The 24,840-nt window shown below is 46.3% G+C and overlaps 2 protein-coding genes and 1 long non-coding RNA gene across 7 annotated transcripts in view; 2 read left to right on the forward strand and 1 right to left on the reverse strand.

Annotated features, from left to right (window-relative positions):
- Positions 1-14,388: 14,388 nt before the first annotated feature.
- LOC144333752 (uncharacterized) lies at positions 14,389-16,414 on the reverse strand. The gene is made up of 2 exons (XR_013402721.1): positions 16,075-16,414; positions 14,389-15,738 (listed from the first exon to the last, which is right to left on the reverse strand). It is a non-coding gene; the product is annotated as an uncharacterized LOC144333752 (long non-coding RNA).
- On the forward strand, positions 15,669-21,704 carry FAM136A (family with sequence similarity 136 member A). Its single transcript, NM_001267012.2, is given in 3 exon segments — positions 15,669-15,768; positions 16,713-16,853; positions 20,210-21,704. Coding segments are annotated over 3 exon segments (417 nt in total). The 5' UTR covers positions 15,669-15,681; the 3' UTR covers positions 20,399-21,704.
- Positions 21,705-23,681: 1,977 nt separating this feature from the next.
- SNRPG (small nuclear ribonucleoprotein polypeptide G) overlaps positions 23,682-24,840 on the forward strand; it is a 34,494-nt gene continuing 33,335 nt past the window's right edge. For 3 of the 5 annotated variants that reach the window (XM_077958416.1, XM_015112526.3, XM_028831474.2), the window contains exon 1: positions 23,682-23,804. In XM_077958416.1, coding sequence (XP_077814542.1) covers positions 23,773-23,804 — 32 coding nt within the window. In that variant the 5' untranslated portion in view covers positions 23,682-23,772. Of the gene's footprint in view, positions 23,805-23,920; positions 24,260-24,840 lie in introns of all 5 variants that reach the window. The other 2 variants (XM_077958417.1, NM_001193440.2) reach the window with 2 other exon arrangements.

Consider the following 24,840-nt stretch of genomic DNA (forward strand, 5'->3'; position numbering starts at 1 on the left):
ATATCGCAGGGGGTGTACACCTCACCCCCCGCGATATGGGGAGTAAGAGCCACCCCCTCTCCCCGCCTGGCTATTACGATCCATGGTGGACTCACAGCCTGTTTACGATATTGTGAGTAATATCATCTGCCCCTCTGGATATTATGAACTCTTTCACAGACGGGTGTACATCCTCAGTGTGTACCCCCTCAGAGGGTGTACACCCATCTGTATTGGGGGTAATATCATCCTCTTCCTCCCTGAATATTAAGAACAGTATCCCGGGAGTGTTTCTACTCCCTATGGTATTGGGTGTCATATCCTCCTCTCCCATGTGGAAATTAGAAACAATATCACTGGGGGCGTGTACACTTTCTGTGATATTTAAAGTAATATCATCCCCTTCCCTCCAGGATCATGGGAACAATACCCTTGGGGGGTGTACACTTTCTGCCATATATGTAGTAATATCATCCCCTAAAAACGGTAAAAGTACGGCCGGGTGGTGGCTCACACCTGTAATCCCAGCACTTTGGGAGGCCGAGGTGGATGGATCATCTGAGGTCGGGAGTTCAAGACCAGCTTGACCAACATGGAGAAACCCCGTCTTTACTAAAAATACAAAATCAGCCAGCGTGGTGGCGCATGCCTGTAATCCCAGCTACTCAGGAAGCTGAGACAGGAGAATCGCTTGAACCTGGGAGACAGAGGTTGTGGTGAGCCAAGATCACGCCATTGCACTCCAGCCTGGGCAACAAAAGAGAAACTCCATCTCAAAAAAAAAAAAAAAAAAAAAAAAAGTAAAAGTACAACCACAACTGGTGGGTAGTGAGTAGAATGTTCTTCTCCACAGAAGCAGGAATGGCTGAGGCCTTTCTGAACCACACGATCCTATGTTCAAGTTAAAGCTGTTTGCTCTGCCATGATGCTGTATGACTTCTCTTGTTGCCTCAAACTTTCAGTCAACAACCACCACTCACACTCGCTCCATTGTGTTTGCGGTACTGAGAGGGCATGTAGCAATCAGAGAAAAACCTAGTGTAGGATGACAAGGTCCAAAAATGGAATAGCACATATGGGAGATGAGATGCTGCCCTGAAACCAGCAGCAGCCCGCCGGGAAACCATCCACAATAAACAAACTAGGAGACCAGACTGCTATAAATCAGACTTGCAGCAAGCCAGCCTGCTGACTCTAGTGACAATCCAGGAGGCAGCCTCCCTAATTTTTGTCCCCACATCCAATTTATTTCATTTTTTTTTTTTAGATGGAGTCTCACTCTGTTGCCCAGGCTGAAGTGCAGTGGCACGATCCCGGCTCACTGCAACCACCACCTCCCAGGTTCAAGTGACTCTTCTGCCTCAGCCATCCTAACAGCTGGGATTACAGGTGTCTGTCACCACACTGGGAAAATTTTTGTATTTTTAGTAGAGATGGGCTTTCACCATGTCATCCAGGCTGGTCTCAAACTCCTGGACTCAAGCGATCCACCCACCTCAGCCTCGCAAAGTGCTGGGATTACAGGCATGAGCCACCACGCCCGGCCCACACATCCAATTAAAACAAACCAGAGAAAGCCAAATATGCCCCTCTTATGAATCACAGAGGATTGAGCACATTCACTTCGCCTTAGGGGCCCCTACAGCTTCCCCATACTAATTGCCTCACACCAGAGCACACCTGATGCCTTCGCTTTCTTCCACTGTGAAGCTTTCCCACTCTGCTTGCCTTTGAGCCTTCACTAAACACAAGTGATGGTGGCTGACTCCCTTGCTATAGCAAGTTCATAATAAATAGGCTTTGCTTTTCTCATTCAGCTGGTCTTTGTGTATTTCCACTGTCCCAAGGGATGACCACTCCACATGATGTCCACCTCTCCAGGTTGCAGAGGCCCAGGGTGCTCTCAGGAGATGGCAGCTCCAGTGGAGTAGTGATGGGGACAACCAGGTATGAAGAATCTGGTGCTAAAATAGACTTGAGGTTCGTGTACATACAACCTGACTGCACTCCAGGCAACTCTCTGGATACCAGCTGTTGAATCCACACCTCCCACCCACAACTCACCCCTTTGCAGTTGTCCAGATACAATATCTTGTTTCCTTCATATCTGCCTGTTGAATACATTTAAGCATTATTATTCCTGTGCACAAATGATGCAGAAACCCAACCTTGGCCATGCCCTGTGCCTCGCTCCTCTGAATAACACAAGTCTGCCCTGGGTGGCTTGAGGTCTTTCCATGTAGGGGTTCCACTGCACAGGTGGACCAAGGGCATTTACTCCTCCCCTCTGCCCTTCCATTAAGAATGTGCTCAGCTGGCCCTCTGCTAAGTTACTCTCCATGCTTCTAACAGGGAAGAGAGAAAATCCCACTAATGTTCTTTCTGGTCATGGCCAGCATAACCTCAAGTCAGCAGAAGAAATGCGTCCCACCTCCTTTGGTGTCTGGTGGAGCCACCCTGCATGTCCACTAAAAGTTCAGCTGGAACCTGATGGTCTTGCCTCTCTTGGGTTCCTGACCAGGAGCCACAAGCCATGGCTAGAGGTCCCAAGCCCAGTGGTGCTGCTGATACAATGATAGCCCCCCTCTCATTCCCTGAAGCATCTCTCACCCCCTCTCAACACAGACCACCTAAATGGCAACTATCCCTTCTCAGTCCACCATCACCCTCCCTACACCCCACTAAGTTACGTTGACTTAATGACAGAAGTAAGTATACAGATCTTGTCTTTAAAGGTTGAAGGCAAACTGGAGGTGGTGGCTCACGCCTGTAATCCCAGCACTTTGGTGGGGCCAAAGTGGAAGGATTGCTTGAGCTCAGGAGTTTGATACCAGCCTAGGCAACGCAGTAAGACCCCATCTCTACAGAAAATAAAATATTAGCCGGGCATAGTGGAGCACACCTGTAGTCCCAGCTACTCAGGAGGCTGAGGTGAAAGGATCACTTGAGCTGTGATCGTGCCACTGCACTCCAGCCTAAGTAAGGCCCTGCCAAAAAAAAAAGAAGAAAAGTTGACAGCAACCTTTTCATTCCTCCAGGATTAAATGACCCACAGTGGTCCTGGTCCAGATACTTGTCCTGTGAGAACTGAGATGTCTGACTTTATGTGAAGTGCCACGGATGTTCTACCATCACCAAGAGAAGCTATGTCCAGCCATTGTTGAGCTTGGGTATATTTTTAGTATCTGTGTGGCATGATGTTTACGTGGGTAAAGTATTCAGTATTTACAGTAGATGAAATAAGTCTTTGGCAACTCTGGATTCCCTCTTAAAACTTCTCTCCTAATCCCTGGTCCTCTCAGGAGCCCAGTCTCCACATTCAGCCCTCTAACTGTCCACAACTTTGGCAATGTCTCCTCAAATCCCACCGCCCCACCCAGTCTTGTCAACGCCTCAGAATGGATCTCTCCTCTCTTCTTACTCTTCACAATTTGGAGCCAGGGATGTTGCCTAATTAGGAAGGGACTCTTGGCCTCTTTGGTAAGGAACCAGAGAGATGGTTTAATCCAGTCGAGCTCATTTTACAGATAAAGAAACTGAATCCCAGAAAAAGGAATGCCTAAGACCAACCCAGATCCAAAGATTTCAACCAAAGTTTCCCGAATGGACCTTTACTGTAAGGAGAAGCAGAGCCCTTTGGGTTGAGTGTGTGTGACAGGCCTGAGGTCGCCTCCTCTGGTGGAACAGAGCCCAGCCCCACAAGAGACCTTCCTTAAGGGGTTACTCAGCACTTCTGCTCCCAAGGCCTGGCCCACAACAGGTTCCACAAATTATTATTATTATCACCATTGTTGTTTTTGCTATAACAACCACAGTAATAAGAGGGGGAGAGAGGGAAATACAGGATTCCCAGGAACAATAATAATTATTTACCTCATACCTCAGAGACACTAACTCATGGCCTGCCACCACACCCCTGAGAGTTAATAGTATTGTCCACAATTTATAAAAGGGAGAAGGAAGGAAGAGAGAAGGGAGTGACTCTATCACTGAGTTAGCTGAAGGACAAATTGGTAGAAGTAGGCTAAGAACACAGAAGAGTTTGATGCTCAGCCCAAGATTGAATCTGTAAACCAATGTTTTCAACAGAAACTAGATCTGCAACCTACACAGTACTTCAACTCAGGACTTTCCGAACTCTTTTGATCATTATCCACAGTAGGAAATATAATTTCACATTTACACCTATGCATATAGCACTTTAAGAGGCAAAGGCGGGCAGATTGCTTGAGCCCAAGAGTTCGAGACCAACCTGGGTAACATAGCAAGACCTTGTCTCTATAAAAAATACGAAACTTAGCTGGGCATGATGGCGCATGCCCGTGGTACCAGTTACTTGGGAGGCTGAGGTGGGAGGTTGCAGTAAGCCATGATTTTGCCACTGCACTCCAGCCTGGGCAACAGAGCAAGACCTTATCTCAAAAAGAAAAAAAAAAAAAAAGATGTAATAGCTATGAACCAACCTACACATTCTCACACTCTCACCCTACCCTCACCACCCTGGAAAAATGGGACAGTTCAACTCAATAAGTATCTACCAGGTACATCTGACCAGCACTCCACCAGATGCTGTGAGAAATGCTCTGATTGACAATACAATTTTGACTTGTGAGGTCAGCAGGAGCAGGGGAGAGTACGTGAGTTTTGGAGTCCACAGATCTCATTTGAGTCCGTTTTCCACTGTGTGTTAGCAGTATGACCTTAAACAATGTACTTGACCTCTAAAAGCACTTCCTCCTGACAATGTTGAATTTTACCTGAACCCAGTGATTCTGAAAAACAGTGAAGGTTAAGAAATCCCCAACTCTTTGTGTTCTGGAAAACACTTACTGCAAGGATCCACACTTCTCCGTATGACTTACAGAAAACTCACAGATGCCTCCCTTGTTTACATGTGACCAGGCCAGACACAGTTTCCAAATTCCCATTCTTTGCCTTATAAATAATTACCTGAATTGCTTGCTCCCATTGATCAATAGGAACAAGATGTTGGTTAACCAAACTTTGGATTGAGCTTTTCTCCTCTCTCTAGACCTCTGAGGTTTGGCCACCCTCAGCCTGAGCCAGCACAACACTCCCGAGAGAAACCCCCAGAAAATTTGATAGCCTCACAGTAAAACATTCTGTGATCTACTATCTTGTTGATCACATCGTCCTCTTCTCCTGCTTCCCAACACCTGGTTCTTTTCTAGCTTTTTTACTCCTCTAAAAAAACCCTTGGCCAGGCACAGTGGCTCACATTTGTAATCCCAGTACTTTGGGAGGCTGAGGAGGGCAGATCACTTGAGGTCAGGAGGTCACCTGAGGTCTCAACCAGCCTGGCCATCTGGCGAAACCCCATCTCTACTAAAAATCAAAAACGTAGATGGGCGTGGTGGCACATACTTGTAATCCCAACTACTCGGGAGGCCGAGATATGAGAATCACTTGAACCCGGGAGGCAGAGGTTGCAGTGAGCAGAGATCACACTGCTGCACTCCAACCGGGGTGACAAAGTAAGACTCTGTCTCACAAAAGAAAAAAAGAAAAAGAAAAAAACTCCTCTTCTTTGTCTAACTCTCAAGATCTTAGCAGACAAGGTGTTCCCTACTGTCGTAGTCCCTTCCCCCATCGCAATAGTCCCCTCCACTATTACAATATTCTCTCTCCCCGATTGCAACAGTCCCCTACCCCAGTGCGATGCTCCCCTCCTCCTACTCAATTGTATCCTCCCGCTAATGCAACAGTCCTTCTCCCTCTATTGCAATAGTCCTCTCCCCTTTTGCAACAATCTTCTTTTTTTAAAGATGGGGTCTGGCTGTGTTGTCCAAGCTGAACTAGAATTCCTGAACTCAAGTGATCCTCCTGCTTCCCAAATAGCCCTCCAGAGTAGCTGACCATACAGTTGTACACCACCATGTCCGGCTGCAACAATCCTTTTGAATTAAAGTGTCTCCTTACTAAGTCTGAATGTGGTTTTTATTTGACACTTGTCTGTCAAATAAGGATAACAGTAACATCTGCAAAGCTGTGGAGAGGGTTAGAAGTCCTATCTTTAAGTTAAGTGCCTGGTATATCTGGTGCACAGTGGGTGGTCGGTAAACAGAAGCTAAGGTTATTATCATTGAAGGTAAAATCCCAGATGAGAAAAGTGAGGCCCCACTCAGCCCCCACTTGCACTCAGCTCCACAGCCTACCTGGCAACAAGGAGTGTTATCATGAAGTGGCTTCAGGAGAATGTGACCTAGAGGATGGGGAGGACAGAGGCTGGGGTATTCAAGCCATGTCATTTCAGAGGTGTATAGAAAACACACTGGGATGACAGTCAGAGATATCCATGTCTATTCTAATTTCTGACACTCACTGTGTGATGACATGAAACCCATGTCTTTCTAGGGCCCAGTTTCATGAGAAGGTTGATTTGGATCAAGAATTATCAAGCTCAGGCCTGGCATGGTGGCTCATGCCTATAACCTTGTTAACAGTGGAGGGTGTCCAGGTTTCTGGTGTCTTGAACAAAGAATTGGACAAAGCACACAAACAAAACAACGAAGGAATGAAGGGATTTATTGAAAATAAAAGTACACTCCACAGTGTAGGAGCAGATCCAAGCATAGGGACTCAAGGGTCCCGTTACAGAGTTTTTGTGAGTTTAAATACCCTCTACTTGGGGTACGCCTAACGTAAATGAAGAGGATGAAGTAAAGTTACAAAGTCATTTACTCAGTGTACGCCCTATGGAGAGAATATTTATTCTCATAGATGAATTCTGAATCAGCCTTATGTTCCCAGCCTCCGGACCCTAATTTCCTGCCTCAATCTCAGCACTTTGGGAGATCAAGGCAAGAGGATCTCTTGAGGCCAGGAGCCTAAGGCCAACATGGGCAGCATGGGAAGATCTTGTCTCTACTAAAAATAAATATTTTCTTTTTTTTTTTTTTCTGAGATGGAGTCTCACTAGCTAGCCTCAGCCTCCCAAAGTGCTGGGATGACAGGTGTGAGCCACTGTACCAGGCCAAAATAAGTATTTTCTATTTAATTAATTTATTTATTTAGAGACAGAGTCTTACTCTGTCACCCAGGCTGGGGTGCAGTGGCACCATCACGGCTCACTGCAACCTCCACCTCCCAGGTTCAAGCAATTCTCCTGCCTCAGCCTCCCAAGTAGCTAGGATTACAGGCATGTACCACCATGCCTGGTTAATTTTTCTTTTTCTTTCCCCCCACCCAAAACGGAGTCTTGCTCTATCGCCCAGGCTGGAGTGCAGTGGAGAGATCTCAGCTCACTGAAACTTCCACCTCTCGGCTTTTTTAAACAATTCTCTTGCCTCAGAGTAGCTGGGACTACAGGCATGTGACACCACACCCAGCTAATTTTTGTATTTTTAGTAGAGATGGTGTTTTACCATGTTGGCCAGGCTGGTCTCAAACTCCTGACCTCCTGATCCGCCCACCTCAGCCTCCCAAAGCGCTGGGATTACAGGCTTAAGCCACTGTGCCTGGCCCTAATTTGTTTGTATTTTTAGTAGAGACAGAGTTTTATCATGTTGGTCAGACTGGTCTTGAACTCTTGACCTCGCAATCTGCCCTCCTTGGCCTCCCAAAGTGCTGGGATTACAGGTGTCAGCCACTGCATCCGGCAAGTTATTTTTTTTAAAGAGTTTTCAAGCTGTGCCCCACATCACTCTGGGGCTCCATAGAGATGCATTCAGGGTTCCACAAGATATGTGAGAATTTTAACTTTTTTAATGTTTTAAAATTATTTTTTATCTGTCCTTCAAAAAACACCTGCTCAAGTATATTATATGCCATCTTTTAGCCTAGGAGACATCACTGGGGAATTTTCTTGTGCCACCAGGTTAACTTGCTTTAATTCAGGCTCAAACTGAAGCTTCTTCTGCTACCTCCGCTTCGTAAAATAGTATCTCAAGACTGAAAGAGAAAGTGGTGGGAAAAGGCCACCATATGTAACTACTTACCTGGTAAAATCAAGGGTGTCTTGATTTTGTGTAAATAAAGCAAAACTGAGATGTACAATAGAAGCTGAGACTGCCCTAGGACTGGTATGTCATTCATAACCCAGTTTCAATTTTTTTGTGTTGATTGAAATGACCTTGTTGTTCTAGAGCTATACTGGCCAAGAGAACTTTCTGCAATGATGGAAATACTGTGTATCTACATACAGTAGCCACAAGCCACATATCCTAGTGAGCATTTAAAATGTGGCTAGTGTGACTAAGCTGAATTCTTTAATTTTTTTATATTAATTTTTTTTTTAATTTGAAATGGATTCTCACTCTATCGCCCAGGCTGGAGTGCAGTGGCATGATCTCAGCTCACTGCAACCTCCACCTCCTGGATTCAAGCAATTCTTCTGCCTCAGCCTGCCAAGTAGCTAGGACCACAGGTGTGTGCCACCACGCCTGGCCAATTTTTGTATTTTTAGTAGAGACAGAGTTTCACCATATTGGCCAGGCTGGTCTCAAACTCCTGACCTCATGATCTGCCTGTCTCAGCCTCCCAAAGTGCTGGGATTACAGGCGTGAGAAATCGTGCCCAGACCCCTATTTTTTTTTTTTTTTTTTTTTTTTTTGAGATGGAGTCTTGCTCTGTCACCCAGGCTGGAGTGCAGTGGCACTATCTCAGCTCACTGCAACCTCCGCCTCCTGGGTTCCAGCGATTCACCTGCCTCAGCCTCCTGAATAGCTGGGATTACAGGCAAGCACGACCATGCCTGGCTAATTTTTATATTTTCAATAGAGACAGGGTTTCACCATGTTGGCCAGGCTGGTCTAGAACTCCTGACCTCAAGTGATCCACCCACCCTAGCCTCCCAAAGTGCTGGGATTACAGGCATAAGCCATTGTGCCTGGCCAAAAAAATTTTATGTTTAAAATACAGATGGGGTCTCACTGTGTTGCCCAGGCTGGTCTTAAACTCCCGAGCTCAAGGGATCCTCTCACTTCAGTCTCTCGAAGTGCTACGATTACAGGCATGAGCCGCCACATCTGCCTTTATTTACTTTTCATTTAAATTTAAGTAACAACAGGTGGCTAAGTGGCTGCCATCCTGGATGGCACAGTAGATAGTCTATTTACAATAAAACTTTGAAATGTAAACTTTAAAAATTAATCAAGATTGTTAAAATAACATCATCCGGGCCGGGCGCGGTGGCTCAAGCCTGTAATCCCAGCACTTTGGGAGGCCGAGACGGGCGGATCACAAGGTCAGGAGATCGAGACCATCCTGGCTAACACGGTGAAACCCCGTCTCCACTAAAAACTACAAAAAACTAGCCGGGCGCGGTGGCGGGCGCCTGTAGTCCCAGCTACTCGGGAGGCTGAGGCAGGAGAATGGCGTGAACCCGGGAAGCGGAGCTTGCAGTGAGCTGAGATCCGGCCACTGCACTCCAGCCTGGGCGGCAGAGCGAGACTCCGTCTCAAAAAAAACAAAAAAACAAAAAACAAAACAAAACAAAAAATCATCCGTTCTTTATACTGTAGTTGTCCCCCCACCCCGCTGCACACCTAGTTGTTAAATTTGAAAACTAACTAACCAAAGAGAAAATTATTCTTTTTTTTTTTGTCGTTGTTTTTTGAGACAGAGTCTCACTCTGTCACCCAGGCTGGAGTGCTGGGGCACAATCATAGCTCACTGGAGCCTCCATCTCCTGAGCTCAAGCAGTCCTCCCACCTCAGGCTCCTGAGTAGCTGAGACAACAGCTCCACCATGCCCGGCTAATTTTTTTATTTTTTACTGAGGCAGGATCTCCCTATATTGCCCAGGTTGGTCTCAAACTCCTGGCCTCAAGTGATCCTCCCTCCTCGGCCTCCCAAAGTGCTAGGATTGCAGCTATGAGCCCTCTTGACCATCCAGAAGGATTCTTTTAAAACAAAACACAAAAAGAATTATTAAAAGTCCACAAAGTAGGAGGAAATATTGTAACACATATAACTGACAAAGAGCCATTACGATACTATGTAAATATATTCGACAGGCCAGGTGCAGTGGCACAGACCTGTAATCCCAGCACCTTAGGAGGCCGAGGCGGGTGAATCACAAGGTCAGGAGTTCAAGACCAGCCTGGCCAAGGTGGTGAAACCCAATCTCTACTAAAAACACAAAAATTAGATGGGCGTGGTGGCACACACCTGTAATCCCAGCTACTCGGGAAGCTGGGGCAGAGAATTGCTTGAACCTGGGAGGTGAAGGTTGCAATGAGCCAAGATCACGCCACTGCACTCCAGACTGGGCAACAGAGCAAGACTCTATCTCAAAAAAATAGAATAAAATAAAAAAATAAAATAAAATAAAAGTACTCGACAAGCCAACAAGTAAATGACCACTCAATAGAAAGATTTTTTTTTTTGAGATGGAATTTTGCTCTGTTGCCCAGGCTGGAGTGCAGTGGAGCAATCTCAACTCACTGCAACCTAAGCCTCCCAGGTTTAAGCAATTCTCCTGCCTCAGCCTCCTGAGTAACTGGGATTACAGGCCTGTGCCACCGTGCCTGGCTAATTTTTGTATTTTTATTACAGACTGGGTTACACCATGTTGGCCAGGCCAGTCTCAAAATCCTGGTTTCAAGTGATCCGTCCACCTCAGCCTCCCAGACTTCTGGGATTATAGGCGTGAGCCGCCATCCAGCCACAATAGGAAGATTTAAACAGGATCAATTGTAGTAGGCCAGGCAATAATAATAATAATAGTGGCTTTAGGGTGATAACAGTAAGCTAGAGAGATGTGAATAGATTCAAGAGATATTTACATAATTGGATATTTATAATCATAAAACATTTGCTTTATTTTATATTTAATAATATACTTATATAAAATAATTATTCAACCAAAGTTTTGAATATATATGTATTTTTTTGGCAGAGAGCTCTGAAGCAATTGTGTGTGTGTGCGTGTGTTCGTGTATATATATATTTTTTTATTTTTTTTTTAATCTGAGACAGGGTCTCTGTCGCACAGGCTGGAGTGCAGTGGCGTGATCTCAGCTCACTGCAATCTCTGCCTCCCGGGTTCAAGTGATTCTTATGTCTCAGTCTCCCAAGTACCTGGTATTACAAGCATTCGCCACCACACCCAGCTAATTTTTGTATTTTTAGTAGAGATGGGGTTTCACCGTGTTGGCCAGGCTGGTCTCGAACTCCTGGCCTCAAGTGATCCACCTGCCTCGGCCTCCCAAAGTGCTGGGAATACAGGCGTGAGCCATCATGCCCAGCCAACAACTGAATATATTTTTTAAAAGTACTCATGACTTCCAAAATGTTGATTGAATTCTTCATTCTGCAGAAGACAGTTTTCTTTGCTTGTGAGCTTTTTTTTCCCCACCAAGGCATCATAATTGACCAAGGAGTATCATGACTAGAGAGTGATAACACTTCAAGCTCATTCTTATTGGCATTATTTTTTTAAAAAAAGTGATAACATGAGAATTGCTTTCTAAATTATCAGTTTGATTTATAAAGGTTCATCTGGAAGTCTTCAACCAAGGTTGGCCATAGCTGGGTTTCTGGCTATCACCCATAGCTAACCTGAGGGTTAGAAAAGGTAGCAGCAATTAGCAAAATTTACTTCCTCCCCTCATCCCGGGCCTCCTGGCCCCCATTTATCTCACCCACATCCTGAACATGAGCAAATAGGAAAGAGCCCTAGTCCCTCTTATGCCACTGTTTGTCTCTGGCAGAGAGGCTGGGAGTGCTTCTGCCACTGCTGGGCCGGCGTTCACAGGATGGCAGGCAGGAGAGGTGGGAAAGGAATCAAGATGACAGAACTGACTACCCAGGATCCTGAAAGAGCTGTGACTTGTTTCCAGTGAATCAGCCCAGGCTTGAGCCAGATAATCCTGAAACCTCATTTTCCCACCCTCAAAGTACCAGGGTAATATATCACAGACAGGTATCTGAGCTTCCTAACATGACATTAAACTCCGCTTCCACCATGACTCCCATCTGATTTCCACAGCCAGCTAACTGCAAGTCAGGAATCATTTTTCTTTTTCTTTTTTTTCTTTCTTTCTTTTTTTTTATTTTTTTTTTAGGCAGAGTCTCGCTCTGTCACCTAGGCTGTAGTGCAGTGGCACCATCTCAGCTCACTGCAACCTCCACCTCCTGAGTTCAAGTGATTCTCCCACCTCAGCCTCTGAGTAGCTGGGATTGCAGGTGTGTGCCTCTATGCCCAGCTAATGTTTTTAAATTTTAGTAGAGATGGGGGTTTCACCATGTTGGCCAGGCTGGTCTCAAGCTCCCGGCCTCAAGTGATCTGCCTGCCTCGGCCTCCCGATGTGCTGGAATTACAGATGTGAACCACCACCCTAGCCAAGAATCATTTTTCATAAATACTAAAAGTACCATTCAATTTGTGTATACAAACTAACAAGCCTGAATTACTCAAGGACTTTTAAACTCATTTAGCGTGATTAACTTGGTTCCTACAAGTAGGAGCTGTTGGAGAGGTTCTGTCTGGAATTTTAGGAATAAGAGGGAAAGGTGAGTAGTTTCAGACTGTGCTATAAAGAAGAAAGAAAGAACTTTCTGTGGAACATGGGACATAAGTATAAACACTAAGTCAGTCACAATGGAGATTTCCTACTTTTTCTAGTCTGGAGTTAGCCCATCAGGATTGGAATTCTAGCTCCACCAGTTTAAAAATGTGCAATCTCTGGCAAGTGGTTTCACCTCCCTAGGCCTCAATTTTCTGCCCTGAGTGAGAGAAAAGAGGAGAGTAAAGTACCCACCTCATAGGGTGCTTTGTCATGGAAATTAAATGAGATCATTCCGTAGAAGGCACTTAAAACACTGTCTGGCACATTATTTAATAGTTGGCGTCACCCTTTTTCCAGCTGCTGCTGGGAGCCGCCTGTAGTCGAGTCTGAAATGAACAGGCTGTCTCGAGACCCTGAACTGTGATTTATGGGGAGATACTCATACTTGTACTCACTAGAGAGGGCCTGGTGCTGGAAGAACACAGCTTGCTTTCTTTTTTTTTTTTTTTTTCTTCTTTTTTTGAGACGGAGTCTCACTTTGTTTCCCAGGCTGGAGTGCAGTGGCATGATCTCAGCTCACTGCAACCTCTGCCTCCAGGATTCAAGCGATTCTCCTGTCTCAGCCTCCCAAAGCAGACAGGACTGCAAGTCCCTGCCACCATGCCTGGCTAATTTTTGTGTTTTTAGTAGAGACAGGGTTTCACCATGTTAGCCAAGCTGGTCTCAAACTCCTGACCTCAGGTGATCCACCTGCCTCTGCTCCCCAAAGTACTGGGATTACAGGCATGAGCCACCGCGCCCAGTCAGAGCACAGCTTTCCTCAAAGAAGCTTGGGTTGAGTCAAACTCCCCTCTGCCCTCAAACTAGAGTTCTCCTGCCATCTAGTGCCCAATGGCAGAAAATGGTTAAATTCCAATGACGGCCCCATTCCTTTGTTCCACCCCATCCCCATCTTGCACCCCCATGCCTGACATGGCTTTCTCTTCAGCCCCATATGCCAAGCAAACACCCACTCATCTCAATTCAATTCAAAGCCTCAATTCAAGCCTTATCTCCTCTAAGAAAGCTTTCCTGAGGAACCCGGATGGCTCACTCCTTCTTGCCAGCCTGGGCCACCTCCTCCAGCACACCTCTTCCAACACTGCCCCTTCCCCTTCTCCATGGAGCATGTGTTTCCCTTCTCCACTGACGCTACCCTCTGGACCCGCACTCCTAGCTGACGTATTCGATAAATGAATGCACACAACAGTACTGTTATGGGTGGGACAGTGAGGCATTCTGAATAAAACTGCTTCAGGAATTCAGAAACAGTTTCATGTTGCTGGCACATAGTGCTTCATTGATGATCTGCAGCCCCTGCTTTTCTCTGAGGTTCATTTTTTATTAGAAATAAATGCATAGGCCGGGCACGGTGGCTCAAGCCTGTAATCCCAGCACTTTGGGAGGCCGAGACAGGCGGATCACAAGGTCAGGAGATCGAGACCATCCTGGCTAACACGGTGAAACCCCGCCTCTACTAAAAAAATACAAAAAGCTAGCCGGGCGAGGTGGTGGGCGCCTGTAGTCCCAGCTGAGGCAGGAGAATGGCGGGAACCCGGGAGGCGGAGCTTGTAGTGAGCTGAGATCTGGCCACTGCACTCCAGCCCGGGCGACAGAGCAAGACTCCGTCTCAAAAAAAAAAAAAAGAAAAAGAAATAAATGCATAAACATACATCTACCCTGTGATCCAACAATCCCATTTCTAAATATTTACCCAAAAGAAAAGAAAATATGTGTCTACAAAAGACTTGGTCAAGGACTGCATGGTGGTGCATGCCCATAATCCATTTGATAGGCAGAGGCAGGAGGATAGCTTGAGGTCAGGAGTTTGAGACCAGCCTGGACAACATAGCAAGATCCCATCTCCAAAAGGGAAAAAAAAGTGGTCAAGGATGTTCATAGTCACCACTTTATTCATAATAGCTACTAAAAGATCCAGACACCCATCAGCAGGGGAATGGATCAACAAATGTAGGCTGGGCCCAGTGGCTCATGCCTGCAATCCCAGCATTTTGGGAGGCTGAGGTGGGTGGATCCCTTGAGCCCAGGAGTTGGAGACCTGCTTGGCTAATATGGTGAAACCCTGTGTCTACAAAAAAATACGAAAATTAGCCAGGCATTGTGGTGCATGCCTGTAATCCCAGTTACTTGGGAGGCTGAGACATGAGAATCACTTGAACCAGGAAGGTGGAAGCTGCAATGAGCCGAGTCCGCATTACTGCACTCCAGCCTGGGTGACAGAATGAGACCTTGTCTCAAAAAACAACAACAAAAAATGTGATATGTCCATTCAATAGAATACTACTTAGCAGCAAAAAATAACCAACAACACAGTTCAATATCAAAAGCATTATGCTAAGCAATTTTTAGCAATATGCTATAGAAAAAAAGCCAGACAGAAAAGGAGTACTTATTGAATAATAACATACATATGACATTCTAGAAAGAGAAAATATAATCTACAGTGACAGAAGCAGACCAGTGAGAGCAGGGGTGGGGAGACGGGGAAGAAAGGACGGAGATTGGGACAAGACAGAGTTTGGGTTTTTGTTGTTGTTGTTTAGAGACAGAGTCTCACTGTCGCCCAGGCTGGAGTGCAATGGCGTGATTTCGGCTCACTGCAACCTCTCCCTCCCGGATTCAAGCAATTCTTCTGCCTCAACCTCCCAAATAGGTGGGACTACAGGCATGTGCCACCACACCCGGCTAATTTTTGTGTTTTTAGTAGAGACGGGGTTTCGCCATTTTGGCCAGGCTGGTCTCAAACTCCTGTGTTCAGGTGATCCACCTGCCTTAGCCTCCCAAAGTGCTGGGATTACAGTCCAGTCCTAAGCCACCGCGCCCGGCCGACAGGGTTTGTTAAAACTCATCAAGCAGCACGCCTAAGATCTGGGCATTTATCCGTATGTAAATTACATTAAATTATTTTAAAGAATGTAAAGGTAGGGATCAAGGGAGGGGAGGAGGAAAGGCAGGCAGCAACCGCGGGGCAGGTGTTCCGGTGACTGGTTCCCAGGCGGGAGGACGACGGTGGGCTCGCAGACACCAGCATGCAGTGGCTCCGTTCGGCCGCCAGGTGGGGGGCGTGGGCCAGGGAAGGGCGGGCGGCGAAGGGCGGTGAGGGGGCGGGCCCGTACGCCGATTCTATATGGGCGCCGGCGCGGAGCGCCGCGGGGCAGCGCAGGGTAGCCATGGCGGAGCTGCAGCAGCTGCGGGTGCAGGAGGCGGTGGACTCCATGGTGAAGAGTCTGGAAAGAGAGAACATCCGGAAGATGCAGGTAGCGAGGTTGGGGCCGAACCGGGACCCTCTTCTCAGCGGGTGGGTTCCGGGCCCTTCCCTCAGCCACCACGCGACGCCTGGCACAGCAGCCCGCGTCCCCGGAGACCCGGTGTGGGCGGCCCTGGGGTCGCCGCGGCGGCCTCGGACAGGACTTCGGAAGCTTTGGCAGATCGGATGAAATCCGTGTGCCCTCGCCATGCGCGAGGCTGTTTTCTGCCCCGTCCAGCCCGGGGCAGGAGCGTCCCCGGCGGCAGGTGGGAAGCCCCTGGTGGCAGGCGCTCGCCCCACCACCTTCCCCTCTTACGCGGCCCCTTCCACAAGTGAGCGGCCCGAGGCCCAGCAGAGGCGCTGCCAAGGTGAAAGACCAGAAAGGCGAGGGCTTCCGGCCTCCCCGATAGCCAGGTCATGCCCTCTTCTCTTGCGCCCAACTCCGCTTCACACAGCGCGGGTTTCTACACTGTTCTCTGAGCCCCGCAATGCCTCTGTGTGTGTCGGTCCTGCTTCTCTCACGGAGTATGCGTTTCCCAGATAGTGCCCCTTGAGTCATTGATTAGAGGGTTGGCTGCCCTCTGGTGGAATTTGTATTACTAGGTTGCTGACCTCTGAACCCCGTGGAAGAAGCACCTAGTTTTCAGAATTTGGCTTCGTCAGACCACCCTACCCTCACCCACTCGGGCATACCTCTGTTCACCCAACCATCGGTGCAACAGGTGCTGATGAGCTAGCAGCAAGGAGACCATGAAACACTACACTAGACATTGAGGATAATTTTCCCCAGTGGTGGTTTTAAGGTCCTGGTGTCTATTCTCAGGGAAGGTGAAAGCAGAAGGTAGAGAGGGAGGTGCAGATATACACATGGCCTTCTAACTCGTGTAGTGCTCCATACTCATCTGTGTCCCCAGAGGCTTTCCTACCTAATCTCTCTCTGCCCTTTCTCCCCAGGGTCTCATGTTCCGATGCAGCGCCAGCTGTTGTGAGGACAGCCAGGCCTCCATGAAGCAGGTGCACCAGTGCATCGAGCGCTGCCATGTGCCTCTGGCTCAAGCCCAGGCTTTGGTCACCAGTGAGTTGGAGAAGTTCCAGGTGAGAAATATCCTAGACATAGCACTCTAGTCTTTGATACAGACTTTTACAGGAGATGACAAGCATTTGTTCAAAACTCTTGGCTTTAGTGTCTTGGTTCTGTTAAGAGTTGTGATAGTCATGGCCAACCAGTTTTCACAGGATTTGAAATTTTGCAAAAAGTCTTGGCAGTCGAGTGCCTTAAGTTGAACATCATTTCCTATAGAAATGATGTAGGCCAAGTGGGGTGGCTCATGCCTGTAATTCCAGCACTTTGGAAGGCTGAGGCTGGTGGATCATGAGAGCAAGAGATCAAGACCATCCTGGCCAGCATGGTGAAACCTCATCTCTACTAAAATACAAAAAATTGGCCAGGCGTGGTGGCATGCACCTGTAGTCCCAGATACTAGGGAGGCTGAGGCAGGGGAATCTCTTGAACCCGGGAGGCGGAGTTGCAGTGATCCAAGATCACACCACTGCACTCTAGCCTGGCAACAGAGCGAGACTGTCTCAAAAAAAAAAAAAGAAATGATGTAATGGGGAGTTTCCAGGGGAGTTCATGACCCAGAGCCCTTATACAGTTTGTTGGAGAGAAAGCGTTTGTTTGTTCCTTTTGCCATAACCACCAAATATAATATGTATACTGTATAATATAAAGTTTCCTGACTGGGCGCATAGCTCACGCCTGTAATTCCAACACTTTGGGAGGCCAAGGTGGGTGGATCTCGAGGTCAGGAGTTCGAGACCATCCTGGCCAACATGGTGAAACCCCGTCTCTACTAAAACTACAGAAATTATCCAGGCGTGGTGGTGGGTGCCTGTAATCCCAGCTACTCGGGAGGCTGAGGCAGGAGAATCGCTTGAAACCAGAAGGCGCAGGTTGCAGCGAGCCAAGATCACGTTCCATTGCACTCTAGCCTGGACAACAAGAGTGAAACTCTGTCTCAAAAAAAAATAATAATGGCCGGGCACGGTGGCTCACACCTGTAGTCCCAGCACTTTGGGAGGCTGAGGAGGGCGGATCACGAGGTCAGGAGATACAGACCATCCTGGCTAATACGGTGAAACCCCATCTCTACTAAAAATACAAAAAATTGGCCGGGCGTGGTGGTGGGCACCTGTAGTCCCAGCTACTCGGGAGGCTGAGGCAGGAGAATGGCGTGAACCTGGGAGGCGGAGCTTGCAGTGAGCTGAGATTGTGCCACTGCACTCCAGCCTGGGCGACAGAGACTCTGTCTCAAAAAATAAAATAAAATAAAAATGAAGTTTCCTAAAACATATTAATTTATTTTTAAAAGAGCAGAATCTCTAGAAAGGTAGGATAGCCTTGAAAAGGTAAAGATTAGAATAACACCCTTCCACCATTTTGTGGACTTATACACCCACCCAGGACTGCCGCTACTTGCTATACCCAGAGGGCCGCCCCTCTGTCACTAAGGAGCAGTCATTTATGTGAATCATTATTACTGTTGACTTACTGATTTCTGGCTCACAAGCCCCTCTGAGGTTACTAAAAGAGCTCCCTCTTTCCTTCTCTGGAGCAAAGAGTATCCACAACTTCATTTTACTCCCATCTTCTAAGTATATTTTTCTGGAAGCTGGGGGAAGCAAACCTACTTCCAAGCCAGCCTTTCATAGCCTGAGGTTCCATCCACATGGAAAACTTATACCTAATGTGATACATCTTTACATTCTTCCATTCAAAACTTCAAAGTTACTGCCATTATGAAGGAATAACTTCTTCAAGATCATGGAACCCCAAAGGGTTTCTTTGTGTTCTTTTTGACAGCTAATTTTATAGATGGGGTCTTTGAAAATTTGATTCTTGGATTGCTCTATAACTCTCCTTGCATTATCTTTTTAGTCCTCTCCAAGTGGACTTCAACTCTTCACTGGACCAGAACTGCTCCTGCCACTCACTTCCATGGGGCCGAATCCGGGGGTCATTTCTCAGTCTTCATCTTACTCTGTCTGCATCATTGACACAATGGATCCCTCTCCTTCTTAAAGCACTTTATTCAGTTGGTCACCAGGATGTCTCACTTGCCTTGTTTTCTGCCTCCTTCCTTAGCCTCCCCTTCTTGCCCTCCTTTGCTATCTCTTCCCTGCTCCAGCCTCTGAGCATCAGAATGCCCAGGGCTGTCCTTGTTTCTTTTCTCCTTTCTGACTACTCTTCTAGTCTCCTGTAGCCTCATAGCTGTAAATATAATCTCTATGCTGACAGCTCCTGCATTTATATCTATAGGCCAGACCTCACTCATAAACTCCACATTCACATATCCAACTAATTCCTCAACATCTCCATTTACTTTGCCTCTTTCCTCTCACTGGAATATAAGTTCTGTAAGGGTAAGAACTTTGTTTTACTCACTGCTATATTCCCTAACATTAAAAGAGTGCCTGGCACATAGTAGATGCTCAATAAATATTTGTTGAATTGAATGTTTTCCTGTAGAAAGAACAGACTTTAGATTGGGCGTGGCATCTCACACCTGTAATCCTAGCACTTTGGGAGGCTGAGGCAGGCAGATCACCTGAGGTCAAGAGTTTGAGACCGACCTGACCAACATAGAGAAACCCCCTCTCTACTAAAAATACAAAATTAGCCAGGCACGGTGGCGCATGCCTGTAATCCCAGCTACTCGGGAGGGCGAGGCAGGAGAATCACTTGAACCTGGGAGGCGGAGGTTGTGGTGAGCCGAGATCATGCCATTGCACTCCCGCTCAGGCAACAAGAGCAAAACTCCGTCTAAAAAAAAAAAAACAAAAGAAGGTGTTTGTAAGTCTTACAATAACCTCTAGGGACCTCATTTCCTGGAAGAATGTTCTGTACAATTTATTCTGTCATTCACTTGCTTTCTAGTAATAGTTTGAGCCCTCCTGGTGCCATCTTCTGTTTGAGTCAAGACAGTCTCGGAAAGCCAAACACAGTGGTTCACACCTATAATCCCAACATTTTGGGAGGCCGAGGAGGGAGGATCACTTGAGCCCAGGAGTTCGAAGCCAGCCTGGGCAACATAGGGAGATCCCATCTCTACAAAAATAATTTCTAAGAAAATATTAGCCAAGAGTGGCAGCTTGTGCCTGTGGTCCTAGCTACTTGAGAGCGGAGGTGGAAAGATAGTGTTAGCCTCGGACACTGAGTCTGCAAAAGCCATAATTGTGCCACTGCAGCGCAGCACTCCAGCCTGGGCAACAAAGTGAGACTCTGTCTCAAAAAAAAAAAAACCTTGGCCAATCACACTACCATGTCCCTTTAATTGACCAAGATAATACGTATTAAACCTGTACCACAGGGCCTAACACATAATGAGCACACAGTAAGTAGATGGAGGCCTTACTCTCAGCTTTTTCTGCCTTCTTCCTTCTTGCCACAGGACCGCCTGGCCCGGTGCACCATGCATTGCAACGACAAAGCCAAAGATTCAATAGATGCTGGGAGTAAGGAGCTTCAGGTGAAGCAGCAGCTGGACAGTTGTGTGACCAAGTGTGTGGATGACCACATGCACCTCATCCCAACTATGACCAAGAAGATGAAGGAGGCTCTCTTATCTATTGGGAAATAAAAGTCTTTGCCAGTGGCCATCGGGGCTGAGGGCAAGAATATATTTTTTATAAGGAATTGGGAATTTTAGTCTTTTAAGCAAGGTTTACAAATGAAGAAATGAAGGATGGCCACAAGTGTAAGGCATATGTCACTTGCCTCTGGACACTGGTTATTTTATGTTTCAGTCCTAAAAAAAATGAAATGGAAAAAAGTGGTGCTAAATCGGGTCAGAGAGATTACAGGAGAGTTTTAGAGCTTATTATTTCCTGTGGCCAGCGCTTGTCCTGGCAATAAGGCTCTCCCCTGTAACAAGCCAGAGCCTTCCAAGGTACCAGACTTTTCTTACTGCACAGGTAGTAACAGGCTGGCAGGTTAGAGTTGGTGGAGTCTGAGAAGAAATATTTTCTCTTTGTTGCCAACATCCTGTTTACCAGAAGTGTCACCATACCATTTTCCATAAGCTGTGAAACAAAATCAATGAGGTCACTAACTTAGAAGGGAAAGAAAGTTTTCTGGGTCTTTGTTTTATAGGTTTTGGGTAATTTATACAAGGACATACAAGTTGATCTTAAGATGTGGAATTGGGAGGGAGACTAGTTTGGATAAGAACTTTGAAAGGTTCCTTGTGGATCCCCATTTCTGGTCATCAAGATGTGGATGTATGTTTCTTAAAGTTATTACATGCTGCATCTTTCAGCCTGGAGACCATGCAGAAACATGAGAGGTGATGACACACTAATTATGGGAAGCAGAATTACTGGCTGATGGCCCCTGAGGCTGTGTATAGCAAAATGTCAGGACAATCCTGCAGTAACACTTTTCCCTTGAAGAGAAGGGGGTTTTGATTGTGATATATACTAGTATCTAGGAATGAACAGTAAAAGAGGAGCAGTTGGCTACTTTATTACAACAGAGTAATGAAGTACTGGATTTGGAAAAACCTGGTTTTATTAGAACAGATGGAATGAAAGCCTAAACCTAACATTGCCTACTTAGCCCCCTGAATTAACAGAGCCCAATTGAGACAAACCCCTGACAATAGGAATTCAAGGGAGAAAAAGTAAGCAACTTGGGCTAGGATGAGCTGACTCCCTTAGAGCAAAGGAGAGGCAGCCCCCATTACCAAATACCATTTTTGTCTGGGGCTTGTGCAGCTGGCAGTGTTCCTGCCCTGGCGTGGCAACTTACTGTTTTGATAGCAACTTCGTTGTATTTTCACCAACTTATTACTTGAAATTATAGCCTGTCCATTTGCTGTTTCTAGGCTGTGACATATTTTCTTAGTGGTTTGGTTTTAAAAATAAATAAGGTTTAATTTTCTCCCCACTATTGTGTTTTCTTTCCTTATATCTGGGCAGTGAATATATAACTTTCTCAGGATGCTTCTCCTTTTAAAAGGTTAAATGAGTTTAAAATGTCCAGAAGAGCAGAAATTAGTTGTTATGGTTCAGATTCAGAACTGGTTCATTGTAAACGGGAAAAACTTTGAGAGGAGACTAGGACATTGTGACTCGAAGTTCATTAATGTAGAAAAGAAATTATCTATGAGGCTAAAAAGAGAAATTCATTATCTATGTCAGTCTCTAGCTTCAACTAAACACTAATAGCAAGTGGTAGTAAAGGTACAAAGCTATGACCCTGCTAGAAAAAAATAGAGTGTCTAAGATTTTGAGTACTAAGAGAGTGCAAAATATGTGATGAGTTTAAGTCTTTACTATCATTGGTATTTAAATAGAGTCATTCCAGAATATCAGGAATTAACTGAATTTTTGAGAACCATCCCCTATTTAAAATCAACACGGCATTCTATTTTGGTTTAGTCTTCTATAATCCGTGCATTCTCCTATTTTGGGGTAACATAACTGGGAACAAGTCCGAGGCCACTTTTTACACATCTTGACATGAAAAAGGAATACCTTGTATTAGAGAATGTTTGTGTGCTGCACTTCACGTTTTATATACGGGGCAATGGCACATCAGTGAGTTCTGGAGGTAATGTTTGAAAAATTGCAGAACTGCCAGGCATGCTGGCTCATGCCTGTAATCTCAGCACTCTGGGAGCTGGAGGCAGGCGGATCTCTTAAGGCCAGGAATTCGAGAACAGCCTGGGCAACAAAGCAAGACGTCGTCTCTACAAAAAAAAAAAAAAAAAAAAAAAAAAAAAAAAAAAATTAGCTGGGTGCAGTGGCTTGCGCCTGTAGTCTAAACAACTCAGGAGGCTGAGGTGGGAGGATTGATTGAGGCCAGGGGTTCGAGGTTGCAGTGAGCCATGATCACATCATGCATCCCAGCCTGGGTGACAGAGCAAGACCTCATCTCAAAACAAAAAAAAATTTTTTTTTGCAAGACCCATCAGTCGGAAATAGATTGAAATTCTTGGAGACAGGCCCAGTCACCTTACTCTCCAAATGGTGCAGAGGCTGCTAATTTGCATGTTACCGGAACCCTACTTGGTCTGAAAGTATGCTGTAGGATACCTGCCAAAGAAATATAGAGGCCCGGCTGGGCGCGGGTGGCTCACGCCTGTAATCCTGGCACTTTGGGAGGCCGAGGCGGGCGGATCATGAGGTCAGGAGATCCAGACCATCCCAGCTAACACAGTGAAACCCCATTTTTACTAAAAATACAAAAAATTAGCCGGGCGTGGCGGCGTGTGCCTGTAGTCCCATCTACTCAGGAGGCTGAGGCAGGAGAATGGCGTGAACTCAGGAGGCGGAGCTTGCAGTGAGCCGAGACCGAGCCACTGCACTCCAGCCTGGGGGACAGAGCGAGACTGTCTCAGAAAAAAAAAAGAAATATAGAGGCCCATTCCTCCAGGGATCATTATTTGGTATTTTGGTTTAGATGAAGAAAACAAGCGATACGATCCACAGACATGCGGGATTTGCCGGGTTTGCCCAGAAGTTAGAGAGGGGACTGTTATCTCAGTATTTCAATTTTATTTTTTAAATAGAGGAGGGGGTCTCCCTATGTTGCCCAAGCTGGTCTCGAACTCCTGGGCTCAAGAGATCCAAAGTTCTGGGATTTACGGCGCCAGGCTTTTTTTTTTTTTTTTTTTTTTTTTTTTTTTTTTTTGGCTGTTCCATAGACAAGAACACGGATACTCCATCGTCAGAATACCCGTTATCTCAATTTTGCCCAAGGAAAACCGAATTTAGAAAGGTGCCTAGAGGGCCCACCCCTCTGTCCTGGCCAATAGCTGACGACGCAACCGGAAGCTCAGCAATGACCGAGGCGCTCAGATATCGCGATGTGAAGTGTTAAAAACTGCCAACAATCGATTGGCTAACTAGGTCGATGACGCCAAACGCAAGACGCCGGGCCTACCGCGGGAGCCTGAGGGAAGCCGTGCATTCAGTTCCAAGGCGTCTGTGAGTCCGCGGAGTATACGCCATGAGCAAAGCTCACCCTCCCGAGTTGAAAAAGTAAGTATGTGTGAGAGCCAAACCGAAGTGGTCGCTTCTTTGCGTCCCCCGAGTCCCTTGGTGTTTCAAGCCGAATGGCTTGAGCCGCTTCACCTTATTTCTTCTTCCGGTCCGAGGTCGCCGGCATCCCGGCCAGGCTCCGGCTCATGAGACGTGAAGCCCGCGCAGAGCTCGCGCATTGGCGTGGTTACCGCCGGCAGCCACCGCACCTCCTTCTGGCCGACTAGTCTCTCTGTCCCGCGCTCCGGCCCCTAGTCACCCGGCGCTGTCCCTCGTTCCTTGAAGATCTCCAATGCCAGCTTTTGTTGAACATCTCTAATAGCATCATATTCTAGATAGACGGCTAGAGGGGGAAATTCTCTAAAGGAACTAAGGAGGGGATGGAAGGGAAGTGTTTTTAAAACTACGTGAGGCATCGGAATCCAAAAGCCACTTTAGCCTTAGAGAATGTGTTTGTAGGTGTTTCTTTGAGCTTTTACTTAGAAACCTCATTCTTTTTTGTTGCCTATTTTTACATTAAGCTTGAATGTCATGTGTTATCTTGCTCTGATATTGAAACTATGTAAGAACATTCATTTCTAAAATTAATGTTCTAAAAAATAAAATTTTTTTTAGAACATTAATTTTTTTCTAATCAGAGAAGGCTAATTTTTTTAAGTTTCTTTTACACACCCAGTAAAGACAAACAACTTTAAGGAGGAGAGCCTTAATTTATGTAGGACTCAACGTAAAACTTTAAACTCCTCAAATACTTTTTGACTGGACTTAACAGGTTATGTGTTTCCTCAGTACGTCTCTGTTTTGCTTGTACTCCCTGATGCTGGAATTCTACATGTATTTATTGGATTGCACAGAGGATGCAAAATTTTTACAGGAATCAATTTTTTCTGGTGTAGCATGTGGTTGGCTTTGTGTATAGTTCATTTATTACCAGGCCCCTGGAAGTCAGACATAAGGAAAAGTTCCTATTTAATAATTTTGCGGCCAGTGGCGGTGACTCACGCCTGTAATCCCAGCACTTTGGGAGGCCAAGGTG

The sequence above is a fragment of the Macaca mulatta genome, chromosome 13, assembly GCF_049350105.2.
Source record: "Macaca mulatta isolate MMU2019108-1 chromosome 13, T2T-MMU8v2.0, whole genome shotgun sequence".
NCBI lineage: Eukaryota > Metazoa > Chordata > Mammalia > Primates > Cercopithecidae > Macaca > Macaca mulatta.